This window comes from Rana temporaria, chromosome 6 (genome assembly GCF_905171775.1).
Source record: "Rana temporaria chromosome 6, aRanTem1.1, whole genome shotgun sequence".
NCBI lineage: Eukaryota > Metazoa > Chordata > Amphibia > Anura > Ranidae > Rana > Rana temporaria.
The window spans coordinates 24,371,093-24,389,534 of record NC_053494.1 but is presented as its reverse complement, the minus strand read 5'-3'; the positions used below and the strand labels follow the sequence as shown (position 1 = coordinate 24,389,534).

General features: G+C 47.6%; 1 protein-coding gene across 1 annotated transcript in view; it reads left to right on the top strand.

The window, feature by feature from the left end:
• Positions 1-205: 205 nt before the first annotated feature.
• The window catches only part of MEIOB (meiosis specific with OB-fold), a 33,747-nt gene continuing 15,510 nt past the window's right edge, over positions 206-18,442 (top strand). The window contains exons 1-6 of the mRNA XM_040356463.1: positions 206-302; positions 3,879-3,960; positions 11,459-11,516; positions 13,224-13,355; positions 16,585-16,657; positions 17,214-17,409. Of these exons, the coding sequence (XP_040212397.1) occupies positions 3,892-3,960; positions 11,459-11,516; positions 13,224-13,355; positions 16,585-16,657; positions 17,214-17,409 (528 nt within the window). The 5' untranslated portion in view covers positions 206-302; positions 3,879-3,891. The remainder of the gene's footprint in view (positions 303-3,878; positions 3,961-11,458; positions 11,517-13,223; positions 13,356-16,584; positions 16,658-17,213; positions 17,410-18,442) is intronic.

Sequence of the window (18,442 nt, the reverse complement as noted above, 5' to 3'; positions counted from 1 at the left end):
GTCACATGATCTTGTTGAGGGTGTGGGGTCTGAGGCAGTGTGAAGCAGGCTGGGAGGAGGGCGATATTCGGGGTACATGACACTTGCTGGGGGGGAAGAGGGGTCTGAGGCAGGCTTGGGGATAGTCAGGTCACATGACTCTCTGTGGGGCCTGAGATAGGCTGGGGGATAGTCAGGTCACATGACTCTGGCTGCAGAGGCGGGAAATCTCGGGAAGAAGACATCCTGAGGAGATTCCTGTCACAGCGGTAGGGGCGGAGCTAGGAGACATTTCCTGTCAGGCAGACACTGAGGTGGAAGAGGTGAAGTATCTGTACAGGGGACATGCTCAGTGATGAGGGACACAGATATTTATATGCCCCGACCTGTGAGGTGTGTCAGTGTCTGAGTGAGTATGCTGGGCCTTGTGGTTCCTTCTCAGGCAGAGGCCCCACTATGAAGTGACAGGAGAGTCAGGCCATGGCTGGATTATTTCACACAGTGTATACAGTAAAGCCCGGGGGGATTCCTATATGATAATATTGTAGGATTTATTTCTCCTGTGTCTGGGGGGTTTTGTTCTTGTCACACAGCTTTTACATTCCTATACAAGTCTATGAAAAATGTGACAGCGGGTCAGACAGAGGTCACCTGCAGGTCAAATGTAGCCATTAATAATCTCTGAATGATCTCAGAAGCGTCCTAAACTGATGTCATTGATGCTTACCAAAAATTCTGACCATACATGTACAAATCTTCATCTAAAAATGTTCACTTTAACCCCTTCAATACCGGGCTTTTATACCCACCTCCATACCGGGCCTATTCTGGCACTTCTCTCCTACATGTACAAATCATCATTCTTTTGCTAGAAAATTACGCAGAACCCCCAAACATTATGGGCCAGATTCACAAAGAGATACGACGGTGTATCTACAGATATCTACAGATGCACCATCGTATCTCTGACTTACACTGGTCCTATCTATGCACCTGATTCATAGAATCAGATACGCATAGATAGGGCTAGATCCGACAGTGTTACACTGTGTTACACTGTCGGATCTTTTTTTCAATTTAAAAATGGCGCCCTGGGGGCGTTCCCGCTGATTTACGATAAATAATATGTAAATCAGCGAGATACGCAAATTCACGAACGTACGCGGACCCGTCGCAGTGTTCTTACGTCGTTTCCGTAGCGGTTTTCCCGTCGTATACTTGCCCCTGTTTTTAGCAGGCGCAGCCAATGTTAAGTATAGCTGGCGTTCCCGCGTCGAATTTGAATTTTCCAACGTCGTTTGCGTACGCCGATTCACGAACACGCGCGTCGCAAGTCCCGCTCACGTCGAAACCACTGACGTCCTAGTGACGTCAGTGGGAGCAATGCACGCCGGGAAATTCCCCGGATGGCGCATGCGCATTTAAATCGGCGCGGGAACGTGCCTGATTTAAATAGTACACTCCCCCTAGCCGCGGAATTTGAATTCCGCCGGGGGATTTAGGATCCGCCGTCGCAAGTTTGGAGGTAAGTGGTTTGTGAATTAGCCACTTGCCTCCTAAACTTGCGGGAGCGGATCTTAATTCACGTAGATCGAGCGGATCTATAGATCCGCTGAGCTACGTGAATCTGGCCCTATATATGTTTTTTTAGCAGACACCCTAGGGAATAAAACTACGGTCATTGCAACGTTTTATCTTGCACGGTATTTGCGCAATCATTTTTCAAATGCCTTTTTTTGGGAAAAAAATAGTTTTATGAATAAAAAAAAAAAAAAAACAGTAAAGTTAGCCCAATTTTTTTTTTAAATATGAAAGATTATGTTACACCGAGTAAATAGATACCTAACATGTCACGCTTTAAAATTGCGCACACTCAGGGAATGGCGCCAAACTTCGGTACTTAAAAATCTCCATAGGAGATTTAACTGACAATTGCGCGGTCGTGCGACGTGGCACCCAAACAAAATTGATGCCCTTTTTTCCCCACAAATAGAGCTTTCTTTTGGTGGTATTTGATCACCTCTGCTGTTTTTTATTTTGTGCGCTATAAACAAAAATAAACAACAATTTTGAAAAAAAAAACAATGGCCCAGATTCAGTAAGCAATTGCGCCTGCGTAACCATAGTTACGCAGCGCAATTGCTGACTTGCGCCGGCGTAACGAGTTCTCCTGATTCAGAGAACTCGTTACGCCGACTGCAGCCTAAAATCTGCGTGGCATAAGGCTCTTATGCCACGCAGATTTTAGGCTGCATTCTTGCGTTGACCGCTAGGGGGCGCTCCCATTGTGGTCAGCGTATAGTATGCAAATTGCCTACTTACGCCGATTCACAATGTTGCGCGGGCCCTGCGTACGCAAGTTACGGAGTTTCCTACGGCGTCTTTAGCGTAAGGCTGCCCCTTCTAATAGTAGGGGCAGCCAATGCTAAAGGATACCCTCCGTTCCCGCGTCGTGAAATTTGAATTTCACGCCGTTTGCGTAAGTGATACGTGAATGGCGCTGGACGCCATTCACGTTCACTTTGAAGCAAATGACGTCCTTGCGACATCATTTGCCGCAATACACGTCGGGAACGTTTCCCGACGGCGCATGCGCTTTACGATCGGCGCGGGAACGCGCCTAATTTAAATGATTCCCGCCCCCGGCGGGATCATTTACATTGCGCGCGCTTACGCCGGGCAATTTTGCCGGCACGCCCTCGCAATTTACGGAGCTACTGCTCCGTGAATCGAGGGCAGCGCAAAATATTTGCGGGGGCGCAGGGCAAAATCGTTGCCCTGCGCCTTCCGCAAATAGAGCGCAGATCTCTTTGAATCCGGCCCAATATTTTTAAATTTTTGCTGGAGAAAATGGAGTACTGTCCGTGATATTTTTTGCCCTAACATTTTTCATGGACGAGCTTTCGGGGTGTGTCCCCTTCTTCAAGGTCCAAGCAGTACTCTTTTTGCTATAATAAATATCCCCCAAAAATATATATATATAAAAAAAAAAAAATTTCTTTCTCAGTTTAGGCCGATATGTATTCTTCTACATGTTTTTGGTAAAAACAAATTGCAATAAGCGTCTATTGATTGGTTTGCGCAAAAGTTATAGCGTTTACAAAATAGGGGATAGTTTTATGGCATTTTTATTATTATTTTTTTATTAGTAAAGGCAGCGATCAGTGATTTTTATCGTGACTGCGACATTATGGCGGACACGTCGGACACTTTTGACACTATTTTGGGACCATTGTCATTTATACAGCGATCAGTGCTATAAAAATGCACTGATTACTGTGTAAATGACACTGGCAGGGAAGGGGTTAACCACTAGGAGGCGAGGAAGGGGTTAAGTGTGTCCTAGGGAGTGATTCTAACTGTGGGGGGGCTGGGCTAAATGTGACACTACAGAGATCACTGTTCCGGATGACATGGAGCAGTAGATCAGTGTCCTGTCACTAGGCAGAACAGGGAGATGCCTCGTTTACATAGCAGCTCCATGGCACAATCGTGGGACACCGGCAGACATCGAGTCCGCGGGTCCCACGGGCATGGTCACAGAGCTTGCAGCGCGCGCGTGTGCACCTGCATGGCGGCAAATTCAAAGCAACGTACAGGTACGTTGCTTTGGGCACCTTTGCCATTCTGCCGACGTATATCGGCGTTAGCCGGTCGGCAGGTCGTTAACGAATCAAGACGAAACAAAACAAAATTATTTTTTTCATCATGCACATGTCTATCATTATCTGAGAAACTATGAGAACTCCTACGAATCTCTTCATGAAATATTACCATGAAAATGTGCCCTGCAGCCCTGTAGGTGTTAGAAAAATGTGACATAATGACTGAGAGTGAATGCCCTCCAGTCTCCCTTGACTGTATCTTGAATGTATACATTTTTATTCCCTCTCTATCAGATCGTGTTGGAGGATGGCGTCGCGCACCTTCCGGCAAGCTTTTGTCAACATTTCCGACCTGCACCCTAATCTCTCTCGCCCAGTAAGTATCAGTGACTTTGTTATCGCCCTCCGGTTCAGCCGCGTCCCATCCGCCTCAACCTGTATCACAAACGACCTCATTGTCACGGTGTTTCCCTGCGGCAATACCAGTGTTTCTGTAACTACAATACTCTGATTGTTGATGTTCTTTATTTACACGGCAGTGGATGGAAACCGATGCTGAGGGTGCTGTCCAGGGATGTGTCATGGTACCCGGCCCAACACTTACGCGCCAGCCAAACCTTTGTTACAGCGTATGAGAGGCCCTTTTGTATCTGCTTGATTGCACGCTGAATAGATAATTGCTGGGACTCAGCGGAGTAAAAATCATAATGTAGCGAAGGACGTCTGGTATTTTCCACTTCTGATGGCAACATTTGAGCTGTCCCGAGCAATTTGCCTCAACAGTTGTGTGTTACGGCCCCAATAAATCCCCCCCTAGGCTTGTTTAATTTTTATTCTGTGACTGGTAAGGTTAAAGGACGTGGAAATAAGCTGAACCCTGCTGTGTATGTCTGCTACAAAATAGCATATCATAAACAAGACCTCTCTTGGGTGATTTTTCTCCCCCGGCATTGTTTAGACATGTTTGTTAACTTGTATTCAATGTTTTGGTGTCAGATTTTATTTTGTTGATATGCGAGTTTGTAAACCTTTTTTTGTAAACCAGATTTAGCATGAAGCCATGTCACGTGCATACAGGGCCGGACTGGGAATAAAAACCAGCCCTGGAAAAATTTCATACCAGCCCCATAGTTTTAAAAAATTTCGGCCACTAGCGGGGGTTAAAAGTGCCCCACTGGGATGCACTGACCGGAGCTGGTAGGGGTGATCCATAGATGTGTGAATTTATATCATGGTTGTTAAATGTTGATAAATATTCCCCCAGATATGACCTCCGAATTGTATGCACCCCGCGATATTCCTAGGCCTTTCCTACTTTGCTGATTGTGTGTACCTGGCGATAGATTTCCCATGCATTGTAGCCTTACGTTTTTTTTTGTTTGTTTTTGTCCTGTCTCATGTTATTCTGTTTGTTATCTGCAAATATCTTTAAAATAAAGATTACATTAAAAAAAAGTGCCCCACTCCCCCCCGAAAAGCACTGCAAAAAAGTTAGTAAAGCACCGCTAAAAATTGCATCAATGCAGAGAGAACAGGCAAAAAAATATATATAAATGCACATTTTTTTACCTGAAAAATGTTATTATTTATTATTATAATACATACATTCACATTTTATTATTATTTACAGTATATTATTTTATTATACTACATAAGTTAACTCCATGAGAGAGGGGCTGCAATGGTGAGAAAGAGGGGCTATAATGGCAAGAGAGAGAGAAAGGGGCTGCAATGGTAAGAGAGAGGGGCTATAATGGCGAGAGAGAGAGAAAGGGGCTGCAATGGTGAGAGAGAGGGGCTATAATGGCGAGAGAGAGAGAGAAAGGGGCTGCAATGGTGAGAGAGAGGGGCTATAATGGTGAGAGAGAAAGGGGCTGCAGTTGTGAGACAGAGAGAAAGGGGCTGCAATAGTGAGGGAGAGGGGCTGCAATAGTGAGAGAGAGGGAGAGGGGCTGCAATAGAGAGAGAGAGAGAGAGAGAGAGAGAGAGAGAGAGGCTGCAATGGTGAGAGAGAGAGAGAAAGAGGCTGCAATGATGAGAGATAGAGGGGCTGCAGTGGTGAGAGAGAGGGGCTGCAGTTGTGAGAGAGAGAGAAAGGGGCTGCAGTGGTGAGAGAAAGGGGCTGCAGTGGTGAGAGAGAGGGGCTGCAATAGTGAGAGAGAGAGAGAGAGAGAGAGAGAGAGGGGCTGCAATAGAGAGAGAGAGAGAGAGGGGCTGCAATAGAGAGAGAGAGAGAGGAGCTGCAATAGAGAGAGAGAGAGAGAGAGAGGAGCTGCAATAGAGAGAGAGAGAGAGAGAGAGGAGCTGCAATAGAGAGAGAGAGAGAGAGAGAGAGAGAGAGAGAGGAGCTGCAATAGAGAGAGAGGAGCTGCAATGGTGGGGGGGAGAGAGAGAGGAGGCTGCAATGGTGGGGGGAGAGGGAGAGGGGTTGCAATGGTGGGGGAGAGAGAGAGGGGGGGCTTCAATGGTGGGGGAAGAGAGAGAGAGAGAGAGGGGGCTGTAATGGTGGGGGGGGAGAGGGGGCTGCAATGGTGGGAGTGAGAGAGGGGGCTGCAATGGTGGGAGAGAGAGGGGGCTGCAATGGTGAGAGGGGGCCTGCAATGGTGAGAGAGAGAGGGGGCTGCAATGGTGGGAGAGTGAGGGGGCTGCAATGGTGAGAGGGGGCCTGCAATGGTGGGAGAGAGAGGGGGCTGCAATGGTGGGAGAGTGAGAGGGGGCTGCAATGGTGGGTGGGAGAGAGGGGGGCTGCAATGGTGGGAGGGAGAGAGGGGGGCTGCAATGGTGGAAGAGAGAGAGGGGGGCTGCAATGGTGGAAGAGAGGGGGCTGCAATGGTGGGAGAGAGGGGGCTGCAATGGTGAGAGGGGGCCTGCAATGGTGAGAGAGAGAGAGGGGGCTGCAATGGTGGGAGAGAGAGGGGGCTGCAATGGTGGGAGAGAGAGAGGGGGGGCTGCAATGGTGGGAGAGAGAGAGGGGGGGCTGCAATGGTGGGAGAGAGAGAGGGGGGGCTGCAATGGTGGGGGGGAGAGAGAGAGGAGGCTGCAATGGTGGGGGGAGAGAGAGGGGTTGCAATGGTGGGGGAGAGAGAGAGGGGGAGCTGCAATGGTGGGGGAGAGAGAGAGGGGGCTGCAATGGTGGGAGAGAGAGAGAGGGGGCTGCAATGGTGGGAGAGAGAGAGAGGGGGCTGCAATGGTGGGAGAGAGAGAGGGGGGGCTGCAATGGTGGGAGAGAGAGAGGGGGGGCTGCAATGGTGGGGGGGGAGAGAGAGAGGAGGCTGCAATGGTGGGAGAGAGAGAGGGGGGGGCTGCAATGGTGGGAGAGAGAGAGAGGGGTTGCAATGGTGGGGGAGAGAGAGAGGGGGAGCTGCAATGGTGGGGGAGAGAGAGAGGGGGGCTTCAATGGTGGGGGGGAGAGAGAGAGAGAGAGGGGGGGCTGTAATGGTGGGGGGGGGAGAGGGGGCTGCAATGGTGGGAGAGAGAGGGGGCTGCAATGGTGAGAGGGGGCCTGCAATGGTGGGAGAGAGAGGGGGCTGCAATGGTGGGGGAGAGAGAGAGGGCTGCAATGGTGGGGGGAGAGAGAGAGGGGGGGCTGCAATGGTGGGGGGAGGGAGAGAGAGAGGGGGGGCTGCAATGGTGGGGGGAGGGAGAGAGAGAGGGGGGGCTGCAATGGTGGGGGGAGAGAGAGGGGGGAGGGAGAGAGAGAGAGAGAGAGAGAGAGAGGGGGGGCTGCAATGGTGGGGGAGGGAGAGAGAGGGGGGGGCTGCAATGGTGGGGGGAGAGAGAGAGGGGGGGCTGCAATGGTGGGAGGAGGGAGAGAGAGAGGGGGGGCTGCAATGGTGGGGGGAGAGAGAGAGGGGGGCAGCAATGGTGGGGGGAGGGAGAGAGAGAGAGAGAGGGGGGGCTGCAATGGTGGGGGGAGGGGAGAGAGAGAGGGGGGGGCTGCAATGGTGGGGGAGAGAGAGAGGGGGGTTGCAATGGTGGGGGGAAGGAGAGAGAGAGGGGGGGCTGCAATGGTGGGGGGAGAGAGAGAGGGGGGGCTGCAATGGTGGGGGGAGGGAGAGAGAGAGGGGGGGCTGCAATGGTGGGGGGAGGGAGAGAGAGAGAGAGGGGGGGCTGCAATGGTGGGGGGAGGGAGAGAGAGAGGGGGGGCTGCAATGGTGGGGGGAGGGAGAGAGAGAGAGAGGGGGGGCTGCAATGGGGGGGGAGGGAGGGAGAGAGAGAGGGGGGCTGCAATGGTGGGGGGAGGGAGAGAGAGAGGGGGGGCTGCAATGGTGGGGGGAGGGAGAGAGAGAGGGGGGGCTGCAATGGTGGGGGGAGAGAGAGAGAGAGAGGGGGGGCTGCAATGGTGGGGGGAGGGAGAGAGAGAGGGGGGCTGCAATGGTGGGGGGAGGGAGAGAGAGAGGGGGGCTGCAATGGTGGGGGGGGGAGAGAGAGAGGGGGGCTGCAATGGTGGGGGGAGGGAGGGAGAGAGAGAGGGGGGGCTGCAATGGTGGGGGAGGGAGAGAGAGAGGGGGGCTGCAATGGTGGGGGGAGGGAGAGAGAGAGGGGGGGCTGCAATGGTGGGGGGAGGGAGAGAGAGAGGGGGGGCTGCAATGGTGGGGGGAGGGAGAGAGAGAGAGAGGGGGGGCTGCAATGGTGGGGGAGGGAGAGAGAGAGGGGGGGCTGCAATGGTGGGGGGAGGGAGAGAGAGAGGGGGGGCTGCAATGGTGGGGGGAGGGAGAGAGAGAGAGAGGGGGGGCTGCAATGGTGGGGGGAGGGAGAGAGAGAGAAAGAGGGGGGGCTGCAATGGTGGGAAAGAGAAATAATGCTCTGCAGACGATTTACAGGCAAACAAAATAATTACGATAGTTTGCTTTGAGAGAGAGAGATGCACCTTGTAATGATGAGAGTCTGAGAATCTCCATGGCCGTTTACTTCTCCTATTCTCCTGCTGCTCTCACTCGTGGCTCTTCTTCATGCAGTGGGCGGAGCTGGCACCGCACGGGATAGATGGAAGGAGGAGAAATCAAGCAGCAGCTCGGCGTTCTTCTGCTCCACTCAGGCATAGAGATCATCATTGAGGGAAGCAGGAGAGGAGGCAGTTCAGTGGGCGGCGCGCCGGATCAGAGTTGGCATTGCGGCAGCCGCCGCTGCTCTTTGCTTTACCGACTGACAGGCAACGGACAAGCTCCGAGCCATCAGCGGCCACAGGGCACTGAGTGCAGGCGGCCTACCGGGATATTTCCCGGGATCCCGGTAGGCCAGTCCGGCCCTGCGTGCATAACAATGGTGAGCACGTTTCTGGTAAGTAACTTTAGGTCAGGGGTCCTCAAACTATGGCCCTCCAGTTGTTCAGGAACTACAATTCCCATCATGCCTAGTCATCTCTGTGAATGTGAGGCCTCGTACACACGGCCGAGATTCTCGGCAAAAACCATCAAGAAGCTTGCTGTTTTGTTTTTTTTTTGCCGAGGAAACCTGTCGTGTGTACACTTTTCGACGAGGAAACCGACGAGGATCTCGTCGGGCCAAAAAGAGAGCATGTCTTCTTTTTCCCCGACGGGAATGGGAAAATTTGGCTCGCCGAGATCCTCGGTGGCTTCACGAGGAACTCGACGAGCAAAACGATGTGTTTTGCCCGTCGAGTTTCTTGGCCGTGTGTACGAGGCCTCAGAGTTTTACAATGCCTCATGGGACTTGAGGGCCGTAGTTTGAAGAACCCTGCTTTAGATCATCAGCTACAGCGCATGTAACTGAGACTTATAGTGGAGCTCCACCCAAAAGGGGAAGCTTCGATTGTCCTTCCCCCCCCCTGTAACGGACAAACAGAAGTTCTCCTTCCCCCCCTGTAACGGACAAATTAAAAAATGTGCAGCGCGATTCGCGCATGCGCAATGGGAAACCGGCTGTGCCAGTTTCCCTTAGCCAAAATGGTGGCGCCAGCACCTGAGAGTCGATTCAAGAATCGACTCGGGTGAGGACACGGCTGGATGCCTGGACAGGTAAGCACCACAATAGTAAAAGTCAACAGCTACAGTATTTGTAGATGCTGACTTTTATTATTTTTGTTGGGGGGGGGGGGGACTCCTCTTTAAATTGGTTCAGACATGAAATATGAACAGGAGGAAGATGCCTGGAACACTGGCGGGGGACACAGGAAGAGGAGGATCAGGGCTACTCTGTGCAAAACCATTCCACAGAGCAGGTAAGTTTGACATGTTTGCTAATTAAAAAAATAAAAAACATTTCTTTATCACTTTTACACTATACATTGCATAAAATACTTGTTTTAAGGTGCACTGTGTTCAAGCAGACCTTCCATGGGTGACGTCACTGTACCTCCTGACAGAGCTGGGGGAGCTCCAAGTTCCATGAGAATGTGCTCCAGCCCATTGCAGGAATGTATTGTCATGGTATTTCAAGCTCCTAGGTCTGCTGGGGGGCACGGTGATAATTGGTTTGAGAATTGGTCTTGACAGTGTGTACGCAAAGAAAGCTTGTCAAGTTTCTCCATAAGCCTGACAAGGAACTCGTCGAGGAAAACGATGTTTCATTTACGACGAGTTCTTCGGTCGTGTGTACGAGGCCTCACTCTATGAAAAGCTAAAGAGAAACGTTTTGGCTAAAGTTACTCCTTCACAGCCCCAGTTCACCCTGCCTATTATAATAAGGTCACCAGATTTTTTAAATGAAATGCGGGACATATTTTTTCTTTACTAGTAATGGCAACAATCAGCGACTCTCTGCCCGTCCCCGCCTGCCTCACAGCCTCTCAAGTCTCACTCTTCGGGCCCCGGCTACTACTGGATGGGGAGCGGAGGAAGATCACTCCACCAGGGAAGGCAAGGAGATAGGCAGGTGGCTGGCCAGGATTTGAGCCAAGGCAGAAGAACATGTGAGCGGAGCTGAATGGGCATGCACCCGAAACTGAAAAAATATTCCCTCCGCTCCGACCAGCACATGACCATCAGAAAGGGTCACATATAATGGGAAAAATACAACCCCCCTATGCTAGTAGGCACGGCGGAGCGGGGGGGTGTAATTCTAATTTTTTTATTTTAATTCTGCACTGATTGCCTTTGAAATTGCCCCTGCCCCCTATTAAATGCAATCTGGGGACAAAACCAGGGACAGACTTGGTCTGGGGACAGTTTCCTCAATCAGGGGACTGTCCCCTGAAACCGGGGATGTCTGGTCACCCTATATTATAATAATCCTATATTTCACTATGTTTTCCTTGGTAAATGGGTGAGACATACAGAAAGATGACATGCAGGATCCACCCTGCTGTGCATTTGTTTAGTTATTCCTCTCTTAGCCGTATTACATGCAGTCATATATCATCAAATCAACTTTTAACAACTGCAAAAAGAACTTGGAATCTATGTAAAACGCCGGCGCTTCTCCTAATGAAACTTAATAATATAATGGCACTAAATACATTCGTAGCAATGCTGCGGCTTTTACCAGGGGAATTTTTATGTTATGGAATAATTTGGCATGTCATGTAAAAACTTCTCATGCAAGTAGAAATTACAAGACGGTTACAGGAAATCCAGACACTAAAGGAAGCCATCACCAGCGAGGCTTAGTCAGCTTGTCCAATTTAATGATTAGGCAAAATGAGAAGAAAAAAAAGAAAAGAAGAGGGTCAGTCTAGTATTACATTCGGCTAACGTCCACTTTTGTGCATTGCGGTATATAATGGTTTCCATAAAATCCTAACAGCGCATTGTATGGATTTACTGGGTGCCGAGGAGCAAACCTTGCTGCTTAATTGCCATTCAGAAAGAAAAAAAATGTGTACCCTAACTAGTGGCTTTTAAGACCATGAAATCTAATTTACTAACTACATCTGTGTTTTATTTGTGTACAACATTCCATTTTTTATTTTTCAGAGCATAATGGGCATTGTAATTGGGAAAACAGATGTCAAAGGATTTCCAGACCGAAAAAGTTAAGCCGCCTTTATTATTTCTTGAGCTCTCGGAGACCTGCGTGTCAGTCAGAATTTTCTTTCCCTTGCTTTTTTCTTTATGCCGGAGGAATTAAAGCCGTGCAAATAATTAATTTTAATTCATGCGAACAAATTACTTAATTCTGTGGAGAAAATCTGTCATATTTACCTCCCCCGCCTTTGCATTGGCATTATTGTTGACATAAGTTACTGTGGCATTATCCTAGTTTGTAAAGAAGGGTTTATATATTTGCTAGTGTGAATTGTTGTGATGAAATAGAAAAGTATTGTGGGCCCTCTAGAAGGACAGCTGACAGCTAAAACACAAAGAGGCGTTCCTAGATTTAAAGTGGACCTAAACGCAAATGTTGGCTAAAAGTGGTTGTAAACCCTTCCACATACCCTACCCAGTGAAGTGACTGGCCTCGGGTGACACATAGAGACAAAACAAATCCTCCTATAAGTTGTACCTGTTTATCTGAGGTCTTCTAGTCTATACATGCACTCAAAGTGCATAATTTATAAGCTTGTCTGGGAGTTGAAAAAATAGGGGGTGGAGAGCTTAAGTTACACTCTGCAGAGTCCAGTGAGGAGAGGTCTGAGATCTCATTGAAGGAAAGGGACACACCCCTTTACACAGCACACAGGAACAGAGCTGAGGCTGTCAATCACAGGCTGTGCGCTGGAGGTCACTCCCAATCACCGTTTTTCTCTTGGTGTCAGGAAAACTGTGATTCATGCTGATAGCAGAGGAACAAAGCAGCAGAGAGAAATGACACATAGTGCTCTGGGTTGAGACACACTGGGTCCAGTGTGAAAGCCAGTCGGGTCTGATCAGGTGTACGAGCCCTAAGGGTCTAAGGCTAGTTATACATGTTAAGATTTATTTTGTTCAGCCCCATAGACTCACTTTCTGTGGATACCGGTGATGTCACTGCTGCCTTTTGGGAACGGTGGGTCCTGGGGATCCCACAAGAACGCCCTCCTGCGAAGGGCTGCTACTAAGTGAACCTGTTGTCCTGTCATGCATGAAAAAAAAAAACACAGGTTCACTTTGAATATGAAGTCTGGGGAACTTCCAGACACCCCTTCATCCCCAATTATTTTCACCCCACCTTCTCCAAGTCATTCACTAAAAAAATTATCGCTGAAATGTCACCTTTAGGCCCCATACTCACGAGCAAACATGTCTGCTGAAACTGGCCCGCAGGCCAGTTTCAGCAGACATGTTTGGTCGTGTGTGGGCGCGAGCGGGCCGAATTCCAGCAAACATTTGCCCGCCGGGCCTTTTCCCAGCAGACAAATATTCCTGGACTTGTTTTAAAACAGCCCGCTGGAATTCAGCCCGCTCGGACATGTACGGTCGTCAGTACAGACCTACCGTACATGTCCAGGCGCCCGCCGTCCCTCGCATGCGTCGAATGACTTCGACGCATGCGTGGAAGCATTTTAAAGGCGGGCCGCGCACGTCGCCGCGTCATTGTCGCGGCGACACCGCGTCATCGACGCGGCGACACCGCGGACACGCCCCGCGTATTGTTTACGCGCGGACTTCTGTACGATGGTGTGTACAACCATCGTACAGAAGCCCTCTGGCAGACATGTATGGTGAAAACGGTCCGACGGACCGCTTTCACCATACATGTTTGTCCGTGTGTACCCGGCCTTAGTAGAAGACCACTCAGGTTTTTTTGTATTTTGCTTAGATTTTGGATCTGAAAGGTTTACATTCAGTTTCACCATTCGAGATTCTCCATCAGCCTTCATCAATGCCTCGTCTTGGGGTAGAGAGGACTATATTAAATCTCTTTCCGAAAGTTTCCGGGTTGGTGACTGTGGTAAGTCCATACATAACTATTACTTGTATATACAACGTTTTTGTTTCAAACATGAACTAAAGTCAGGATTAGTAGGTTGATTGGTTAAAAAAAATGCCTGATCTTGATCCAGCGCTGTGCATGTAAACAGCGGCTCGTCCAACTCTCTCCCTCCTCATTGGCTCAAATATAGTCGTGGAAGCTATTGGCTGCTGCTGTCAATGAGGAGGGAGCAGGGCTGAGCTCTGTGTGTCTTATGGACCAAGAAAGTACTGAAGTAATTCAATCATCACGACAGCCGTGGAAATGGTAGTTTCAGGAGGGATCGTCCACCTAACCTGACAGGCCGGGCAAGGAGACCATTAATCAGTGAAGCAGCCAAGAGGCCCATGGTAACTCTGGAGGAGCTGCAGAGATCCACACCTCAGGTGGGAGAATCTATCCACAGGACAACTATTAGTCGTGCTCTCCACAAATCTGGCCTTTATGGAAGAGTGACAAGAAGAAAGCCATTGTTGGAAGAAAGCCATAAGAAGTCCTTGTAACGGTCAGGGGTTAACGCCGTTACGATATTCCATTCCACCAACCCAAGACAGCTTCCGACACTCCACAATCCAGCAGACAGGACCCATTGGATTTCCCCCCAGAATAACGAGACACAGCTCTGTTCTCTGGTTCCAGACAGAATAGACTTTAATGGTAAACTCAGGTTTTTTATATACAGTTAGAAAGCATGCTGCAGGAATCAAAGGGACAATGACACACTCCACCCACAACATCACACAATGGGTGCTAACGAGTCCCCCTCAATCCACATCTTAGACAAACTTTCTGACTCCGCGATAAGCTATTCTCACCTGCTACACAATCCACATTCCTTTAGTGAACATAAGTCAGACGTCTGACCTTTAGAGTGTGTTAACTCACGAAACATATTAGCATCAATAGAACTTTCACACAATACAGGGTTAGTTAGCATAGCACCATGAAATATCTTAGGAGCCAGGCTTAATTAACACAATAGACAATAGAATGCAATCACATCAAGCTTTCATCACTACAGCCAGGTAGCTGGAGGTGATAAACATCAATTAACATCTCAACAGTCTATGTTCCACATTGAAGGAGACACTCTATTGACCTGTTGTGTTCAGAATGATCAACTTGTAATATTTCAAGATATCCTGCAATACATGAATTATCATTACTGTCCCATCTCATGTAATCCATGATATCAGTTCTCAGTCATCCTATGTCCCTAGTGGACATAGGATGACCCTAGACACAAGAGTCATTGGTGAAGCTGACACAGGAGTACCCCACATCCTTCAAGAGCCTCTGGGTCCCACGGGCCATACTGTTACAGTCCTGTTTGCAGTTTGTGAGAAGCCATGTTGGGGACACAGCAAACATGTGGAAGAAGGTGCTCTGGTCAGATGAGACCAAAATAAAACTACTTGGCCTAAAAGCAAAACACTATGTAGGGAAAAACGAACACTGCACATCACCCTGAACACACCATCCCCACCGTGAAACATGGTGGTGGCAGCATCATGTTGTGGGGATGCCTTTCTTCAGCAGGGACAGGGAAGCTGGTCAGAGTTGATGGAGACAAATACAGGGCAATCTTAGAAGAAAACCTGTTAGTCTGCAAAAGACTTGAGACTGGGGCGGAGGTTCACCTTCCAGCAGGACAACAACCCTAAACATACCACCAGAGCTACAATGGAATGGTTTAGATCAAAGCATATTCATGTGTTAGAATGGGCCAGTCAAAGTCCAGACCTAAATTCAATTGAGAATCTGTGGCAAGACTTGAAAATTGCTGTTCAGACGCTCTCCATCCAATCTGACAGAGCTTGAGATATTTTGCAAAGTAGAATGGGCAAAAATGTGCCTCTCTAGATGTACAAAGCTGGTAGAGACATCCCCAAAAAGACTTACAGCTGTAATTGCAGTGAAAGGTAGAAATACAAAGTATTGACTCAGGGGAGCTGAATACAAATACACACCACACTTTTCATATATTTATTTGTTAAAAATGTTTGAAAATCATTTATCATTTTCCTTCCACTTCACAATTATGTGCCACTTTGCGTTGGTCTATCACATAAAATCACGATAAAATACATTTATGTTTTTGGTTGTAACATGACAAAATGTGGGACATTTCAAGGCACTGTACTTAGTCACCGTTTGTTCATATACTGTCGTTGATGGACCCATTTAGGCCTCATGTACACTTCTGCTGGTAAAGGGACGTTTTGCAGCAGTTGAGCATTTTTTCTCCTCTATGTTATCTTATCAGTACATGTACACAATTGAGTTTAGAAGAATTTTTTGAAAAGCAAAAAAAATGCGTTCAGGACGGATGTTCAGAGGCATTTGAAACGCCAAACGCCTGTAACAGTTTGTAAATGCGCGTAAACGCAGTAACTCATGTTTAGCTGCGTTTCATTTACAGGCGTTTTACATTTTTGACTATTTAAAAAGAAAAAAAAAGTTTCTAAACACAAATACGGCTAAACGTGGCAAGTAAACGAAGCAAAACTGAAGTTTTTAAAAGTCGGGTAGAGGTTCTAAAACGTCCCATGTACATTAAGCCTTAGACTTCCACGTTGCCATGCCTTTTATTTTAAATAACACCCATCCTGGCAAGGCTCCTACATTCTAGCACACCATATAGGGGTTATTTACTAAAGCCAAATCCACTTTGCACTACAAGTGCAAACTGCAAGTGCAAAGTGCACTAAAAGTGCACTTGGAAGTGCAGTCGCTGTAGATCCGAGGGGGACATGCAAGGGAAAAAAAAACAGCATTTTAGTAGACAACGGCGCAGGCGCACTTTAGCAACGACGATCGTTCCGTTCCTAAAGGAATCTGTGCCGTGACTGGCAGCTCCCGACATCATCGCGGCTCCGGCCAATCACAGCGCCAGAGCCGCGATACCCGGAATTAACCCCCGGGAGAGATGTCGGCCGCCCGAGCGGTGAACGAGGATGGCTGCGGGGTCTTCGATCTGAGGTGAGTATTACATAATGAGCTAGTATGCTATGCATACTAGCTCATTGTGCCTTTGTCTTGCAGGTGGTGTTTTTTTTGTTTTGTTTCTTACAAGTGGGTTTACTTCCTCTTTAAGTGGTAATGAAGACATTTGTTACTTGTCTGCTTTGTATGTTAATCATCATCTGAGGTCATGATTTTAGGGCAATGCAAAGAATTTCTAAACAATATATTTATTTATTTTTAGTTATGATTGAAAATCCTCTTGTGCAAACAAAGGACCTGGAGAAAGAAGAAAAATTTAATCCTTCAACACCAGCGTTAGTATACATTTACCATATTCCATTTTTTAGAAGGCTATTAAGGTTTAACAGCAATCCTTAGAGCATCAGAGATTGGAAACATATGACGAGTGTCTCTTTTACATGTATTTAGGATATCTGACAGCTGTTCTGTTTACATCATCCTTTTCTCAGCTCTCTGATTATTGCTAGCTTTCAGGAGCACTTCTGTCCAATCTGTCTTTTGTCTGGAAGGCAGTTAAAAAAAGAATGGTGTCTACAAGTTAAAGTGATATTCAAAAAAAATAGAGCATGTTCTACATTTTTAATTGCAACTTTTCACGTCGCAAAAAATGCTCTGGAGCCCACACACGATTGTCTTTAATGTCCAATTTAAAAAATTGCATTTTTCCCATCATGAAAAACGGTCGTGTGTACGCGGCATTAGTTTTGGTAAAGTGTACCCTGGCCTGAGTTCCATCACTGGAATGTCGAACACATTAATGCCAAAACCCAGATTTAGGACATGGTAAATGTGGCATGTATTTCATCTGTATGAACATTGACAACAACAAATCACCCTTTTTTCTTTCAGTTCTTACAAACTGCTTATCAGTGAAGTGCATTCTATGGTGAAGGTATGTTCTACCAGAGATACCGATGGCTCCCTGCTGCCATTACTGCATATCCCAACTCAGCACCCAAATGATTATTATTCACTGGAGGACATTGTTGCTAATGGACAAAGCCTGAATAAGGAAGTTATTAACATTCTGGCAGCTGTAAGACAGGTATGTTAATGTCATAAATATCATGTGTAGCAGAGGAAAGATATTATCAGATAGAGTTTAAGGTATTTAAAGGGATATAAAATCTAGAATCTAAAATTCTCACTTGTGAACTTAAGTGGGTCTTCATCCACCTTGACTCATGATACTTTTATACAACCTCCCTGTCATCCTCCAGTACGTGATATTTTCTTAGAACATTTGTCACTCTCTGCATTGCTAGCTGGCAAAACCTACCCAGTTCTGCTTCATTGCTGCTTACTTAAATGTGTGTTTTGTGCCACCTCCAGGCATGGTGCCCAGTACTCCTCTCTACCCCATGCAGGCATTGCTCCATTCCATTGTATTTTTTGCTGATTTTTTTCAAGCCCTCAGATCTTCTCTTTCTGCATCATTATACATAATTATGCCCCCCTATTACACCCTGCACTCAAAGTATGTCCTCAGTCCTGGGAATCAATTAACATGGAAGACTGACGACATCTTGTGGTGGAATAGGATTACTGCATGGGGACAGCACCAGGTTGAAGCCAATTTTTTATTTTTTAAACACTGTCTGGAGCTCTTTTTTTAAAAGGTTCACCGTTCCTTTAAAAAAATATATGCAATTTTTTTTTGGGAAAAAATACACTTTTTTTTTTAATGCACAAAAACACAATGTAATACCCACTTGTTTGGTAAAATACAAAAGGTAATGTTATTTAGAGTAAATAGATACCAAACATGTCACGCTTTAAAATTGTGCGCGCCCGTGGAATAGTGACAAACTATGTACATTTTATTATCCATAGGTGATGCTTTAAAAGCCTTTACAGGTGGCAACTTTAGATCTACACAGGAGATCTGGTACTAGAATTGCTGCCCTCGGTCTGATGTTCGCGGTGATACCTTACATGTCTGGGACGATTGCCGTCACCAGCCACCAGCCCCCCCCAGCCCCCTGTTTACTTACCTGAGCCCGTTCATCTCCTCCGTGTCTCCCCATCGTCCTCCTCTCCATGGAGTTTAGGCTTTGATTGGATAGATTGATAGCAGC